At 63.3% G+C, this 16,267-nt stretch overlaps 2 protein-coding genes across 2 annotated transcripts in view; one reads left to right on the top strand and one right to left on the bottom strand.

Moving 5' to 3' along the window:
• Nucleotides 1-2,337, top strand: part of TNRC6C (trinucleotide repeat containing adaptor 6C) — a 97,200-nt gene extending 94,863 nt beyond the window's left edge. The window contains exons 22-23 of the mRNA XM_058676424.1: nt 367-506; nt 1,342-2,337. Coding sequence (XP_058532407.1) covers nt 367-506; nt 1,342-1,702 — 501 coding nt within the window. The 3' untranslated portion in view covers nt 1,703-2,337. The remainder of the gene's footprint in view (nt 1-366; nt 507-1,341) is intronic.
• A 2,481-nt stretch (nt 2,338-4,818) lies between these two features.
• TMC6 (transmembrane channel like 6) lies at nt 4,819-15,925 on the bottom strand. Its single transcript, XM_058676417.1, has 20 exons — nt 15,895-15,925; nt 15,158-15,300; nt 14,948-15,078; nt 14,770-14,865; nt 14,502-14,663; nt 12,617-12,722; nt 12,444-12,528; nt 12,103-12,357; nt 11,748-11,938; nt 11,051-11,195; nt 10,710-10,859; nt 10,251-10,402; nt 9,995-10,174; nt 8,556-8,648; nt 8,347-8,422; nt 7,879-8,012; nt 7,612-7,788; nt 7,379-7,457; nt 5,801-5,866; nt 4,819-5,064 (listed from the first exon to the last, which is right to left on the bottom strand). The coding sequence occupies exons 2-20, from the start codon at nt 15,211-15,213 to the stop codon at nt 4,987-4,989; spliced, it is 2,412 nt and encodes an 803-aa protein (XP_058532400.1). The 5' UTR covers nt 15,214-15,300; nt 15,895-15,925; the 3' UTR covers nt 4,819-4,986.
• Between the last annotated feature and the right edge of the window lie 342 nt (nt 15,926-16,267).

Genomic DNA, 16,267 nt, shown 5'->3' with positions numbered 1-16,267 from the left:
TACTGGCACCGGTGGGCGGTGAGGGGCTTGCCTGCCAGCCCTGGCCGCAGATGAGGCTGCCTGCGGTGCTCACAGCAAAGGGAACCTGGTGGCCAGGAGCCGCCCGAGCCCAAGGTCCTGACTCAGGCAGAATACACCTTTGTAAATCCTGTCCGCCCAAGAGTGAGTCAGCCAGCGGTCGCCCTCTGGGTCCTGGGGGCCTCTCATGCCCAGGTTTGCACCGTGGAAGAGGGCTGAGCCCTGGCAAGCTTCCCCTGCCACCTCTGATCGCTTTGCTCCCAGAAAAGCCAAGATTTGGGTCACAGCCCTGGCCTCGGGCTCCGCCCCGCGAGCGAGCCAGCTGACACGGCCCCTGCTTCCCCACAGATCGATGGTTCTACTCTGCGGACACTGTGTCTGCAGCACGGGCCTCTCGCCACCTTCCACCTGAACCTGACCCAGGGCAACGCCGTGGTCCGTTACAGCTCCAAGGAGGAAGCCGCCAAGGCCCAGAAGTCCTTGCACATGTATGTTTCCTCTGTGCCCGAGCTGCCCTAACCGCATCTGCATGGCTGGTGCATTAACCCAGGGAGACCAAGGTCCCAGGCAGGGGTGCCTGGCCTCATGGCCTCGCACAGTCAAGACAAGGTCACCCTTCACCTGTGGGAGCTCTTCAGGGACCCCGACTCCACAGCAAGGCAGTCTGAGGGGCTGGGGCTGGGGCAGGTCAGCTCGTAATGAGTCTTAGGTTGTGAGCCTGCTCTGCGCTGGGCCGCGTGCTGCGTCTGGCGCTCGAGGCCTCAGCTGGCCCATCCCCGCTTTCTGGCGATGTAGTGCAGCGCTCGCGGCCTGTGGCTCAGCTACTCCTGGTCTCAGACCAGGTGTGCAGCCACCCAGTGCTAAATGATCCCCGAGTCGAATGGTGCATTGTGCACTGGGTGCTGGCAGGGGTGGACGTGCCTGGTCAGTGCTCAGGTGCCCGTGCCCCTGGGTTGGAGCCCCAGCTTCCGTGTAATGAGCATCCCCGGGGGAAGGAAGCACGGGTGTGTGGGTGCGTGGGTCCCTGTCACCCACACACAAGGCCAATAGGAGTTGCAGGTTTCTGGCGTCTGCTGAGCCTTGGCTGGTGGGGGCCTCTGGAGAGTGAACTGCTTGCTGGGAGATTTGCAGTCTTTCTCTCGCTGATAATGTGCCCTGCACAGCAACATGGTACAGCTGCTCGGGTCTAGAGGCAAGATCCCTGTGGTGGGTTCGGAACTGACCAGGGCGGGCACACGCAGGCCCCATCTGAGCGTGCTGCTGCAGTGCTGGGTCACACGGTCCCGTCCCAGGGAGCCACTCAGGTCTGTCTCGCTGTCACAGGTGTGTCCTAGGAAACACTACCATCTTGGCAGAGTTTGCCGGCGAAGAAGAAGTGAACCGCTTCCTAGCCCAAGGCCAAGCACTGCCACCCACCTCCAGCTGGCAGCCGAGCGGCGGGGCGGGCCAGCCGCGGCTGGGCACCTCCGGCAGCTCCCACGGCCTGGCGCGCAGTGACGCCGCCCACTGGAGCGCTCCTTGCATAGGCAGCAAGGGCAGCAGTGAGCTGCTGTGGGGAGGGGCACCCCAGTACTCCAGCAGCCTCTGGGGGCCCCCCAGCACCGATGACAGCAGGGTGGTTGGCAGCCCCACCCCGCTGAGCACCCTGCTGCCCGGGGACCTGCTCAGCGGGGAGTCCATGTGAGCCGCGGCCTGGCGGCCCTCTGTACCTCTGTCCAGGACTGCAGACAGACCTGCACACAGCCCCGTGGACTGTTCCCGCAGCGCGGGCTGCGCCGGGTCGGCGTCACTGCGCACGACAGGATGTTCCTCATAGCTTTTCATTTTGTGTTGTCTTATGTTTGTACGGTGTGTTGTCATTTGATTTTTTAAGTATAAAAGCTGCTTAGACTAGTTCTATCATGAAGGGCACTTTTCAGACTGTGGGCTGCGGGGAAGACTAAGCCTGTCCAAGTGAGCCTGGGACAATTGTGCACATACCAGGGTGGCAGGGCCACGGGCAGGCCGGCAGGCCGGCGGGCCGGCGGGGACAGCCACCGCCGCCACCCCGCTCCCAGCCCCCGCCCGGCCCGCCTATGCACGTGGCCCTTGTTGCATTACTTTTTCATGTCATTTTTTTTTATCCCAAAAAAATATTTTTTAAAAGTTAAAAAAAAGACATATCAAACATGCAAATACTTGAATCCAACAGGCCAATAATGAAATGTGAACACTTTGTAAATCTAATCCTAACTTCCAGGTCGCCATCAGTACACAAACAGGCTCTAGGAAGACTTCCGAGTCCACAGGCTACGCGTGGGTGCGTGTGAGGAGGCGTGCGTGTGAGTGTGAGTGCGTGAGGGGCGAGACGGGGTTTCCCGTGTCAGTATACGCTTTGTTTTGGCGTCGGTCGCACGTTTGTTACTATTATCGCTTCTGACTTTGCACTGAGTGTCCCTGCCCGCTCTGCAGCGAATCATACACCTTGAAGAGAATTCCCAGGACAGGGCCGGCGACAATTCACGTGTAAATGTTTACTCAAGGACGGTGTCGTTGTTACAAGTACAGTGTGTGTCTCTGGAGAGATGCGATGTCTCCCTACCTTTCGCAGCTTTTTCCTGTGGACTCATGCACCATTTTCCATGTGGAATAGAGAGAAGCTTGTTGACCAGTGGCCATAGACCCTCGTCACACGTGGATGGCTCCACACAAGGAGCGCCGCAAGCACTTGGCCGTGGGTTGGGACTGCTTTCGGGGGAGCCGTGTTTGGGCCCCCACCTGTTTACAGACCTTTTTTTTTCTCCTTCAGACTTTAAACTTTAAAAAAAATTTAAAGAAATAAAAATAAAAGACTTGGGTCCTAAAGAGCCCTCCTTTGGAACGCGTTACTTGAGAGCTGTGGGACCGGAAGGCGTTGTCCCCTTGGTCGCCGTGTCGCAGACTCCGTCGGTCGTTGGGGTCCCTCATCGGGGCGCTTGGGCACAGAGGGCCCGTCTGGCGCATGGCGGACGCGCGCTCAGGAAAGCCAGGGCCTCCCAGCAGCTCCGCACCATTTCATGTATTTTTAAACCCAACTCCTAGCACTGAAGATGTTACTTAAAAAAAAATTAAGAAAAGAGAAAAAGAAAAAAAAAAGGCAAGGAAAATACCTTAAATCTAATGTGTAGCAGTTACATATTTACCAAATAATGGACTCAAAAAACATAGATGTTTGAAGAGTGCTTTATATATTAAAAATTGCTTTATGTTTTAAAATGATCAATGTTTTGTTTTGCACGGCAGACAGACAATGGAGGAACACCCCCGCGTCTGTAGGTGAACACTGCTGCCTGCCTCAGGAGGAAACCTGGGTGTCACCTTCGTGTTAACTCGCAAGTTGTGCTGGATTGCACACCAACAGGAGCTGGTTCTCCAGAGGACCCTGCACTGCACAAGGCGGGCTCGGGACTCTCCAGGTTGCTGGGCTGAGCTCCGCTAGCCACTGCACCCTGCCGGAGCACCTGCCACCTGAGTGCACCTGCACCCGGACTCCCAGCTCACGCTGAGCCGCACACTCATGATGTCCTAGGGCTGGAGGTGACAGACCTGTCTGGGGTGCTGCAGGGTTTGCTGTGGGTTGGTTTGGGGGACCTTTCGTACTCCATAGTGTCTGAGGTTGGCAGGCGCATGGCCCTTAATGTTCTGGACCAGTGCACGCACCATGGGACCCAAATCAGTGGCACTTTTCTGGCCATTCACGTGGACGCAGTCTGGTTTCCTGGGGCAGCCCTTGGCTCGGCCACAGGTGCCCATGCGTGGTTGGCCCCCTGGAAGAGGCTGTGGCGACATGGAGCCAGAAGACAGAAATGGCTCTGGTCGCACCGGCGGCCAGGTGTGCACTCTCCGCACAGGACTTCCAGGCCTCCCCACATCTGCTCACCTCCCTGTAGCAGGGAAGGGACCCCGCGCTCGGGCACCTGCAGGTGGTGGCCAGGCGGCCAGGAGCCAGTCTTGCCGTGGGCTGTCGTGGGCCATGTGAAGGAAAGGGCAGGAGCCAGGGCCAGGGAAAAGGCAGGGGTCCGGAAGTTCCTTCCCCCACCCGGAGCCGGCCGCCCCCAGGGGTGGGGTCCCTGTTCCTGACTGACTGCACTACCACTGGGGGTCCGTCAGGATGACCTGGAAGACGTGAAATCCCAAAGCCAGCCACAGCCAGCCACCCAGCCCCATCTGGAGCCCAGGGCTGTCCTAGCGTGGATTTTTTTTTTTAATTTTTTTTTTCATTTCTTGGAAACACACAGTTAATCTACTGGTTGACTCCCTGCCTGGATGCTAACTGCAGCCGGGGCTGAGCCAGGAGGGGCCAGGTGTGTCCTGCAGCAACAAGGGCTCAGACAGGGCCAGGATTGGTTAGGAAGGTTTGTGGCCCAGGGCGTCCGCCGTACATAAGAGCATCCCGTGGCCTTGGCCTTCCAAAGGGGCAGAGTCTGTGATCATGGGTCCAGGTGGGCCCGCTCCTCTCCTACCCCGTCTCCCTCTAACCCACCAGCCCCTCAGCACAGCCAGACTGCAACCCTAGGAGGGGCCTGGGGGCACTTGACACACCAAGCCCTGCCCTTAGGGGCAACTCAGACACCACCTTGGGCTGGCACCAGACAGCCTGTGCCTGGGGCCCCCTGGGCTGGTCAAGGGCCACATCGCCTTCTACAGCCCCACCAGCAGAGGGTGCTCTCAGCCCCCCAGCTGTGGCTCCTACAGGTTCGGTCTGGGAGAGAGGAGCGGCAGGAATATGTGGGCTGTGGGCACAGCAAGGTCTGGTGAGACGCACAGACTCACGAGACAGGCTCATTAGAAAAGCCCATTTAAGAAGAATAAACAGTCCCAAGCAGGGTCGAGTCCCTGGGGTGCCCACCCCTGGGCTCCAGACTGCAGTTGGCAGGGCTGGCAGGGAAGGCAGTCACTTGACCAGCCTGGTGGGCTGAGAGCACTTGGGTGCTGAGGGTGCCTGAGACACTAGCCATTCCAGCAGGCAGTGGCCCGTCCATCCGCGATCGGGGCCCGGGGCGACACAGGCTCCTCGGCTCCAGCGGCTCCAGCAGCCCTGTGGGAAGGCGCAGTCAGCAAGGGCCTGGGCATAGCCAGATGCCCCGTCAGCTCCCTCAAGCCTGCCAGCCCCAAGGCTGAAGTGGGAGACAGACCCATGGGGTCGGGGAAGGCCCTGTGACCCACACAGCCTCCGTCACTGCACAGGGCTCAGAGGTTCCTAACCTGCTCAGGACAACAGGCTTGGAAACCCACAGGGTCTCCACCGGGGCAGAGGGGCCCCAGTCCCCAAGGCCAGTTAGGGGCCTGCCGTGTATCTGTCCAGGGCACCTCTGCTCGTCCCCACCTGGCCACGGCCCCGCCCTAGTCTACCCCACAGTGGCAGAGATCAGGCCCCAGCCCAGCCTCCTTTTGGGCTGCCCGCCACGGGGTTACTCAGCTCAGCAGCCCTGGGAGAAGGGCCCTGCCCCAGTGTTCCCCACGGGGACCAGGCCACTGTGAAGGCCGGAGGGAGACACTGAGCAGCAGGGACAGGAAGCAGTGACTCTGGGGGAAGACGCCCTGCCAGGCCTGCCCTGCGAGGACTCGTGGGTCGGAGGGCACGGCCCAAGGCACCAAGGGACAAAACCAGGCAGTGCTGGCTTCCCCGTCCCCCTCCTGCCCCAGCTGCCCACATCCCCCGAGGCAGGGGGCAAGGGGACTTCAAGCACCTGCACCCCTCCCAGAGGCCACCCTGGGGCAGCCGCGCCGCCCACCCTGCCCTGGACACCCTCACAGGCCCTCACCTCCTCTCCTTCTTCTCGTAGACGGAATGGAGCTTGTTGATCAAGAAGATTTTGTCCTCCCCCTCCTAGACAGGCCAGAACACAGGGTGAGGGAGAAGGTGGCTGTGCTGCCAGCACTGTGCCAACTGCATGCAAGGGCCTGCAAGCGGCCACGTGTGTTCTCACGAGCAGCCCAGAAACCAAAGGAAAAACCAGCAAACCAGGACAAGACCCAGGAAGCAGACACGTCCACGGATCTAAGCTTTCTACTGACCAAAGTGCAGAGGGAAACCTGTCTAGCAATACGGCAAGATTAAAAGTGGTCACAGGACACAGTGACAGCTGAGCCCAACGGGGGCCGCAGCACACAGCGACAGCTGAGCCCGACAGGGGCCGCAGCACACAGCGACGGCTGAGCCCATCGGGGGCCACAACACACGGCCAGAGCTGAGCCCGACAGGGGCCTCAACACACGGCCAGGGCTGAGCCCGACAGGGACCTCAACACACGGCCAGGGCTGAGCCCGACAGGGACCTCAACACACGGCCAGGGCTGAGCCCGACGGGGGCCGCAGCACACAGCGACGGCTGAGCCCGACGGGGGCCATAAGGAGCCCAGATCAACAAGCTTGCCGCTGCCCGCCATCCACTCAGGCACCACCCCCAACACACACACACTCAGCCCCATCCTCTTCCAAGCCAGCAATGGCGTCCCTGTCTCCCCCTGTAAGACCCTGAGCTCTCTGCCCACTCTCCCCAGCTCAGGCAGGCTCAGCCCCTAGCGCCCTCTTAAGCTTGGACCCCACTGAGGACGCAGGCACTCTTGGGGCCACTTCTGGGCTGAGGAAGGACCCAGCGTGCACAAAGGGGCAGCCCCTTGCCAGGGTCAAGAAGGACAGCGCTGCCAGCAGGCAGGCTGACTGAGACATGAGGGAGTGTAGGCACAGTGGGCGAAGCCACCACCTGCAACGCCAACATCTGCTACCAAAGCACCCATTCATGTCCCGGCTGCTCCACTTCCCCCCCAGCTCCCTGCTCGTGGCCTGGGAGGGCAGCCGAAGTGGACCCGACCCGAGAGCTTAGGCCCCTGCACCCTCAAGGTAAGACCTGACCAGCCTCGACCACACTGTATGTCTGAGCAGTGGGGCAGAAGAAGCTGCCTCCTCCAGCTCTGCCATGGCCCACAAGGCAGGCCCCACCCTGTGTCCTCTGGGGTGCTGACCGGGACACGTGAGGCCGCCTCACACAGCTCTCAGGATGCGGGAGCAGCAGCTGGCCTCAGACCCGGAGGACACAGGACACTGGCCTGCAATGCGTGCGGCAGCCAATCCCAGCACCCAACACCTCGAGGCAGCCAGGCGCCACGCAGCCAGCAGCCTGCTTCCCCAAGATCCTGCATGGCCACCAAGGCCTGTGGGCAGCCCAGGCACTGGTCCCTACCAGAATGTAAAACCCACCATCAGCAGCACCTAGTCTCCCACCTGGAGCTGCCCCCCAGTGGGGTTTCCCCAGCCTGTCAATGAGTTGGGGACGCATGCGGAGCCCTGGGCAACAAACTGGCCTGCAGGCCCACCCCTCCTTGTGGCAGGACACACTCACGTTGGAGATCTGCTCCTTGAGGAGACAGATGACCTTGCGCTGGCCCTTCACCACCTGGATGTTGAGGTAGATAACCGCCCTGTGGAGACAGGTGGGGAGCTGGTAGACACATGGCCAGGGCCCGCCCCACCCACTGGAGGCCCCACCCACTAAGGCCACACCCACCCACTGGAGGCTAACCCCACCCATGGGAGGCCCCGCCCCACCCACCAGAGGCCCCGCCCCTGACTCACAGCAACAGGGCAGACAGCAGGAAGAGGAAGGAGGTGTTCTCCACCAGGTAATGATGCGCCCAGGGCAGCCAGGACACCCCGGGGCCTGCACGCTCCAGGTGCTGCACCCACACTGTGCCCGCCTCATACATGCTGGCCAGGGTGCGGAAGGGACCGCACGTGCTGGAAGGCCTCACCCTGTGGGCACAGGGATCCTAGGCAACGGCCTGTCCCTGGGGCAAGGCGTCCCCTCCCCACCTGGCCAAGGCCCCGCCCGTGCCCACTCACTGCCAGACGGCATAGCAGAGGAAGATGGCGGCACCCAGGAAGGACGGGAAGCAGAGCAATGTGCAGAAGACGGTGTTCATGCGACACGCCAGCCACGGCCGCCGCGGAGCCTGGCAGTTGGCCAGGAGGCTGGCCTGGGGACACAGAGGCTGCGCTGTGCCCCAACCCTGCACCTCCATGGGGTCCTCCCCGCCCCCTGCCTGGCCGGGGCCTGCCAGAGCAGAGGACAGGGCAGGCCAGGCGGCCCAGGGGCACAGGGACAGTGTGGGGAGAGAAGCAGCTGCTGAGCGGAGGATCCCCTGCCCAGCCCCCCATCTTGAGAGCAGCACCCCCAGCACAGCTCGGGGTGCAGAACCTCCACTCTCAACCCTGTGAACACCCCGGGGAGGGGTGGGGCACAGAGCTGGCAGGAGTGCAGGCAGCCACCACTGGGCTGCCCCCAGGACAGCCGTGCCCGGGCCACCTTACCTTCTTGATGTAAAAGAGCAGTAGCAACTTCAGGACCTGCACGGCGGGGAGGAGCGGCGAGAAGAGAACCCCCAGCCTGAAGCGGGGGACTGCATCAGAGGCTGGGGTCCCAGGACAGCCTTGGTCAGCACCCTGCCGTGCCCCACCCTGAGGCCCTGGGCAGGGGTGGGACCCCCAGGGAAAAGAGGTGCAAACCAAGGGCCCCTCACCAGATCAGAGTCTGCCCATAAATCAGGTCCAGAACATTCCGAGCAATGTCAAACTCGGGCTTCCTCCGGCTGAGCCGCTTCTCAGAGATGAGCCTGGAGGGAGCCAGCCCGTGTCCAGCCACACCACGCCACCTCTGGGAGGGGTGAGGTGTCCACAGATGGGAGGAAGCGGCTCTGGTGTCCAGCCATGCCCCCAGGCCTGGTCACCACGGCAGCGGACACCTGCCCTCCCCAGGTCAGCACGGGTTAGCAAGGGCAGTCCCGCCCAGGGACCCCCCGCCTGTGCCTAATTAGCTTCATTTCTGTAAAACGCTCCCCAGTCTCAACTTGTAGGACCAACATCAGACATCACATTGCTTTCCAAGAGGTCTTAACTCGTACTTTTTTGGAAAAAAACAAGTAGGGGGGCAGCACCCGAGACGCTGGCTCCCATGAAGAGGTGGCAAAGATAGAGCTCCCAGCAACGGACTCCACCCCGTGCCCATAGTGGCTGGCACCAGGCTCAGGCCGAGTCCCCCAGGAGGGTGACAGCAGCCTAACCTGAGCCACCACGGACTGTCCCCCTCACCACAGATTAGCACGGAGCTGGAGCTGGGTGCCAAACCCCGGCACCGTCACATGGGGAGCAGTGCCATCATCCAGCCCCCATCCATAATGTCATAAAAACATTCTTGGACTCTCTCCTCTGACCCTTCGCTCACTGTAGAGATTTACAGTCGGCAGAGGGCACTGGGCATCCTGGCTAAGACTCCACCATAAGGGCCACTATTACGGTACAGTGCATTGAACCACCACCTGCAAAGCCAACATCCCATACGGATACTGCTTCAAGTCCCAGCTGCTCCACTTCCCATCCAGCTCCCTGCTAATGCACCTGGGAAAACAGTGGAGGACGGCCAAGTGCTTGGGCTCCTGCACCCACGTGGGGGCCCAGAAGTTTCTGGCTCCTGGCTTCTGCCTGTCTCAACTCTGGCCAAGGTGGCTATCTGGGGACGGAACCACAGTATGGGAAATCCTGGCCTCAAGTCCAGCTGTACTTCCATTTCCAGCCTCCTGCTGACGCACACCCTGGGATGGCTCAGGTACCAGGTCCCCGCCACCAAATGGGAGACCAGGCCATGGCAGGGGGCAGTCCCTGCTGCAGCCGCCCCTTGGGGAGCAGACAAGCAGATGGAAAATCATGCTGTCTCAATCATGTTTTTTAAAAGACTGAAATTACAGCCCACACCTCATTCAGAAACCTGCTTTCCTTCCACTCTAAAACCAGGTCACAGCCTGTCCCCTGGCAGCTTTCTCAGCCTACCGGGCTGTGATGGGCGGAGGTGTGCGCTGGCGTCACAGGGCGGGCCCTGCTGGTCTGAGAGGATCCTGCCACCCCAACAGCGTCCAGGCGCCCAGTGACCCCAGTGTAAGGGCTGCCTGCCCAGGGCCATCCTCACCTCCACACCAGCTCCCCGAGTAGCGAGTCCAGCAGCGTGAAGGCCAGGTCCATGACCATGAACCGGTACAACTCCTGACCCACAAAGTCCTCCCAGCAGCGGCCCTGCAGGGTTGGCACGCGGCGGCCCAGCCAGTGGTAGCAGAGGACACCCAGAACAGTCATCCTCAGGATCAGGTTCCTGGGCAGCGGGGTGGCGGTCAGGAGAGCTGAGGGCCAGCCCCAGAGCCCCGGGCACCTGCCCGCCCGCCCCTCACCTGCAGACAGCCACATACACCTCCAGCGCCGGGGAGTCCAGGTGCTCCAGGGCGGCCAGGCCGCGGAACAGGTAGGAAGCACAGAGGTTGAGGAGAGAGACCACCAGGGGCAGTGCCAGCAGGGCCACTTCCTGGTCTTCAGCCACCTGGCTCTGCCAGGGCAAGATCAGGGGGCCTCAGGCTGGGGACAGGTGCACGGACAGAAAGCCACGAGACACAGCCCACCCCGGGGCCTCGAGTTCCAACCACAACAGGAAGTGGGGAAGAGACACAGGTGATGGGAGAGAAGTGAAACCCAACAGGAGAAGAGGAGGGTGAGAGCCAAAGCGAAGGAGGCGTGGGGCTAGGCAGGGCCAGGCTAACCCCAGCTCTGCACGGGGGCCCCCAGAATCCTGGCCATGTCAAGGGTGAGGCCTGAACCTCAGGTGGACCATGACCCATGCCTGCATGGGGCCTCACCTGCACCTCCGAGAAGACCAGCACAGCCATGCAGCAGCCCAGCGTGGCTCCAAGGCACAGCAGCCACACGAGCCCCAGCACACAGGTGCGCCGCAGCTTCCCGCACATACTCCGCGGACTCTGCCGCAGCTGCCATTCGGCCAGCAGCTCCTGTGGGGGCAACGTGCATTCCACATCACCAGCCAGCGGCCACACTGGCAGGGGCAGCTGGACTTACCCAGGCAGGCAGGGTAAGCCTGGGGCCCAGGGCCGGCCCTGCAGCCTCACAGCCTGCTGGCACACCCGCGGAGACAGTGCCTGGGGGTCACCTGCCCACATGGACAGTGCCCAGCGGTGCCCACCTTGAGCCGTGTGCGGAGGGTGTCATGTTGCAGGCGGGAGGCCCGCCGCTGGGTCACCTTGTGATCCCAGGAGCAGAAGACGGTGAGTGCGTGCACGCTGGAGGTGCTGCCCACACGGTAGCTCTCCCCGAAGGAGCGGGACATGCTGAGGACAGGAGGAGGAGGCAATGTGGCCGAGGGAGCACAGGGGCCGGGCAGTCACCCCCGGAGGCGCGCGCCAGGCACTCGCCCTGCATCCTGCTCGGCCCAGCAGACACCAGGACCCACCCCTTCTCCCTGCCCACCCTGTGCCACCCCCAGAGCAGCCGATTCCCTCTGTGTGCTCCACCAACACCTAACATTGGGGCCGGCCTCAAGTCCTCCCCTTCCAACTCCCCAGGGACAGCTCCTCCAGCGTGGGTACCATGCTGACAAAGCAAGCACAGGACAGACACACCACAGATGGGCACAAGCTGGACAGTGGGCGGATGAATGAGTAGGTGGGTGGGGGAATGTGGGTTGATGGACTGGTTGATGGGTGGGTGGACAGATGGACAGTAGACTGACAGCTTGATGGGTGGACAGTTGGTCAGGTGGGTAGGGGATGGGTAAAGTTACACAGGTGCCTGCATGCATGAGCAGGCAGACGGGCAGGTGGGCCCGTGAGTGGCTGACGGACAGACAGCTCAGTGCACAGTGGCTAACGCGGGGTCCTCACCTGTACACCAGGGTGATGCAGCTCACAAAGAAAGCCCCGCCCATGGTGAAGAGGTAAGCCAGGGGCATGTTGTAGGGCAGGCTCCCGGCCCCGGGGGCACACTGGCGCCCGGCCCCAGGGGCCTCACAGGGCTGGTTCAGGGTGGCATTGCTGTAGTAGCCATAGTACATGACCGTGTGCGTGAAGCGGCCCTGGAGAGGAGGACAGGTCAGGGCCCTCCTCCTCTCCCAGCCTTGGCCCACCCCAGACGGGAGGTGGCCACGGCAGGGCTGGGGGAGGAGCCCCCCCGCCCAGGGCTCGTGGGGTAAGGCAGTGGTGGGGGCGGGAGCCCAGGCAGGCCCCGGGGTGCCCTCACCCCACCCGTGAGCAGCTCCAGGCCAGTGAAGGTGCTGGTGGCGGCAGGCGGCGGCGGGAAGGCAGCCTGCACGCCCACCAGGAGGCCCAGCAGCAGCGGCAGCAGCAGCAAGTTCAGGCCCAGCAGCGTCTTGAGGAACAGGAAGTAGCAGAGCACACTGGAGCCGAACTGGCCGCCGATCTGCTTCAGCGCGTCGCGCCAGGGCACCAGGGCCTGCAGGCCGGCAAGCAGCACCAGCCCCAGGCTGTGCCAGGCCTGCAGGGACAGGGAAAGCACTGAGGCCTGGCCAGGGGCCACGATGGCCTCTCCGGGCGCGGCTGGTGGGCGGCAGAGGCTCCTACCAGGATGACCGTGTCCCTGAGCTGGCCGCAGCAGGCCAACATCCCAGCGCGACTTCGCCGGCCCTTGGGCGCCCGGCTCTTCTCTCTGTGAACAGGAGCGCCCGTCAGTGCCCGAGCCCTGGCGGGCCTCCCCCCGCAGCCCAGGCAGGGGGCAGCACCCAGTGGGCACTCACCGCAGGCTGCGCTTCTCAGCCAGGCTCAGCGGCATGCCCCGCAGCAGCTGGTCCCGCTGGGTACCTGACAGGCCCTGCAGCTCCTGCACCAGCAGACTCCGCTTCTCTGCGGGGCAGAAAAGGGGCCTGTCGGGGACACACGCCCTCCCTGTCCCCACAGCCACGGCCAGGGACCCAGTCCTCGGCCCCAGCACCTGCCCCACCTCCCCTCCCACCACACCCTAGGCAGTGGGCAGCAGCCAGGGGCGGGTAATGCTTCAAGTCCATTTTACAGGGGAGAAAAGACCCTGTGGGACCAGCGCTGTGGCACAGCAGGTGAAGCTGCCACCTACGACACCAGCATCCCACAGAGGCACAGGTTTGAATCCCGGCTGCTCCACTTCCCATCCAGCAGAGGCCGGGCCATGTGTTACATACCTACACCCACACGGGAGACCCAGCCCTGGCTGCTGTGCTCGTTGAGGGAGTAACCCAGCACACAAATCTTTCTCTTTCAAGAAGAGGCCCATTGGCGTGGCATGCGCCTTGGTAGCTAACCAGCCTATGGCCCAGGAGGAGGGCACGGGCAGTTCTTGACTCCTCCTCTCACCCCAGAGGCAGCAGTGGCACCTCAAGCAGCAGGCTTCTGCCACCATGCCGGACACCTGGCCTGAGTGCCCAGCTCTGACTCTGGCCTTGGCGCAGCCATCGCAAGCATGTGGGCAGAGACCAGCAAGGCACGAGCACTCTACCTCTGTCTGCCTCTGAAATGAATTTGAAAAACAAATAAATAAAACAAATCAACAGGAAGTGCAGGAGCCAGTGTTACGGTAGAACAAGTTAAGCCACAGTCTGCAGTGCCAGAATTCCACGTGGACGCTGGTTCGAACCCCAGCTGCTCCAGTCCGTGCTAACGCGCCTGAGAAGCAGCAGAGGATGGCCCACGTCCCGGGCTCCTGCACCCGCGTGGGACACCCAGAGGACACTCCTGGCTTCAGTCTGGCCCAGCTACGGCCATTACAACCAAGTGGGGCAGTGACCAATACATGGAAGATCTCTCTCCCCTCTAACTCTGCCTTTCAAACAAATTCAAATCTTCATAAAAACTCCTCCATAAACAATAAAAAAGATGAGCAACAGCTCCCCGACAGCCCAGGGTGCAGAGGAAAGGGTGACGCCAGAACGCCCCGAAGCCCACGCCTTCCTGCCTGCCTGGGTCACCCACGCCTCGGGGCTGGGGACTGGGGGTGCCTCAGCAAACCAGAGGAAGTGGGGCAGGACCCCTGAGAAGCTAACTGATGCCAGGCGAAAGCGGAGCCCAGAGGGACTAGGCAGGGCCCCTGGCGCCCCTCACAACAGCACTGCACTCCACCAACCCCCACCACAGCCAGGAGCAGGCTGCCTCAGAGTCGGTCCCTCCTCCACCTCGGCCTGGCCCTCCTCCACCTGGGCCTGGCCCTCCTCCACCTCGGCCTGGCCCTCCTCCACCTGGGCCTGGCCCTCCTCCCACCTCAGCCTGCCCCTCCTCAACCTCGGCCTGGCCCTCCTCCACCTCGGCCTGCCCCTCCTCCACCTCGGCCTGCCCCTCCTCCACTTCGGCCTCTCCATCCACTGCTTCTGCTCAAATGCCACTTCTTCCAGAAAGCGTCCCTGGATCTCTGTGCCATGCCCCTTCCCGCGGCTCCCCTATCTGAGCCTGCACCACGTGCTTATCCGCCATCCTGTTAAGCCTCTGACCGCAGACCAGCTCGGGCACCTCAAGTCCCCAAGGCGCCTGCGGATGATACTGCGCCTGCTTGTGGGGGATGATGGACCCCCAAAGTGCCTCACCCCACCAAGGGGGGCTCCTCTTGGCCATGTCCGCAATCCCACGGTGCCCTCCCCGGGCCCAGCCACTGTCACTCACCCTCCTCCTGGGCCGATGAGTCCACCTCCAGGTCACGCAGGCGGAGGCTGGGCCGGGCCGAGGGGACCAGGTCCCCGAGCAGGGGTCGGCTGCTCCCACGCCGCCAGCGCCGCTGGGCCGTGCGGTTGTAGTACTGGGAGATGATGGCACCTCGGCTGCGGCCTAGGATGGCAGCTGGTCAGGGCCAGGCAAGGCCAGGCCTCCCTCACCCCTGGCATGTCCTTCCCAGAAGCCTGAGAACCCAACCCAAGGCCACAGCAGCACTCACCAATGGTCCGACTGGGCATGCTGGCCAGGATCCGCAGAGTGGCCGTGCTGTGTGCCACAGTCCCCTCGGCCCCCAGCAAGTTCTGGTATGCACTGCCTACAAGCAAAGCAGGGGATGTGGCTGGCTGGAGTTACCAGCGAGGCCTCAGCGCCCTCCCGGGCCTCCAGGCCCCGCTCACCTGCAGCTGTGGCCACCGCCTGCCTTTCCTGCAGCTCCAGGCCCTCCTGGGCCGCCAGCAGGCTCTGCTCCTGGATGAGCTGGTGGAACAAAACATGCACCTCGCGCTCATCGTAGGGGCTGGGATCCAGGCTGCGTGGGGTGGGCGGGAAGCGCGGGCATGAGACTCCAGGCCTGCTGGCCCCCTCACCAGCCCCAAGAAAGTACTCACTCGGGATTCTCAGCCTCCGCAGGAACATCCAGCACAAAGGGCAGTGGCTGGGCCATGCTGGCTCGGACGCTCAGCTGGCCTAGGGCCGATCGGAGCCTGCCCGAGGCCTCCTGCCGGCCATCTGCTGTCAACACCCAGGGTACCTAGGGGCAAGAAGGAGGCTCTAACAGGAAGCAAGGAGGAGACGCTGAGGCCCCATGGCCGCCTCCGGGAGCCAGCAGCAGCCTGAGGCTTGCGGAAGGGGCGGGACCTCTCTCACGGTCACAACATGCCTGGCCTTGCCCTGCCCGTCCGGTGACCCGTTGACCCCGCAGCCCTTACTCCAGCAGGAAGTCCCAGAGGAACCCACCCCCAGCCGCAGCCCACCCAGTCCCCTCCCACTGACACGCAGGGCTACTTCCTCGCTGGCGTTCCCTGACCCCAAGGCCAGCTGGGGCAGCACAGCTCCACTCACACAGGCCCCTTTGTCCGCACCGCCCCCCCCCCGCCAGCGCTCGAGTTTCCGGAGCGCACCATTCCCGAGCCCTGGGCCCGGTGGGGAGGTCTGGGGCCGTGGGGTCTCGGGAATTCCCACTTCGGCCAGCAGCGCGTCCCCCCCGAGAGCAGACGCCACCCAGCAAGAGCCCTACCCAGCCTCGGAGCCCAGAGGGGTGGCAGCAACTCCGGGCCCGGCCACCCTCGCTCCGCCAGCCCCGCGGCCTGCACGCCGGCCTGCCTGCCCCTTCCCCGGCGCGCACCTCCGCCTGCGCCCGGCCGCCCGGAGCTGGCTGGCGGGCTGGGGCTGCCGTTCCCGCGCCCCCGCGCCCCCGCGCGCTCGGCTCTCAGTGTCCGCCGCCGGGAGGCCCGGAAGAACTTGGGCGGAGACGCTGCAGCCGGGCGGCCTCCTGGGCAGGAGTAGAGCCGCCGGGCGGGCAGGCCCAGAGCGCCACCTCCAGTCCCCGGGCTCCCCGATCCCGGTCGGGTGTCCCCGGCACTCCCCTGAGAGGCACGCTGGCGAGCGGCTCACCTGTGCCCCCTAAGTGGCCACCGGGAACTGTGGGGTGGGCCCCGCAAGTTGAAAGGGGGGCGACCTGCGACTCCGGCCCGCCGTGGGAGCTGCCCTGGCTCGCA

This window comes from Ochotona princeps, chromosome 17, assembly GCF_030435755.1.
Source record: "Ochotona princeps isolate mOchPri1 chromosome 17, mOchPri1.hap1, whole genome shotgun sequence".
Taxonomy (NCBI): domain Eukaryota; kingdom Metazoa; phylum Chordata; class Mammalia; order Lagomorpha; family Ochotonidae; genus Ochotona; species Ochotona princeps.
Note: the sequence above shows the minus strand (reverse complement) of the source record. Positions and strands in the feature narration are given on the sequence as shown.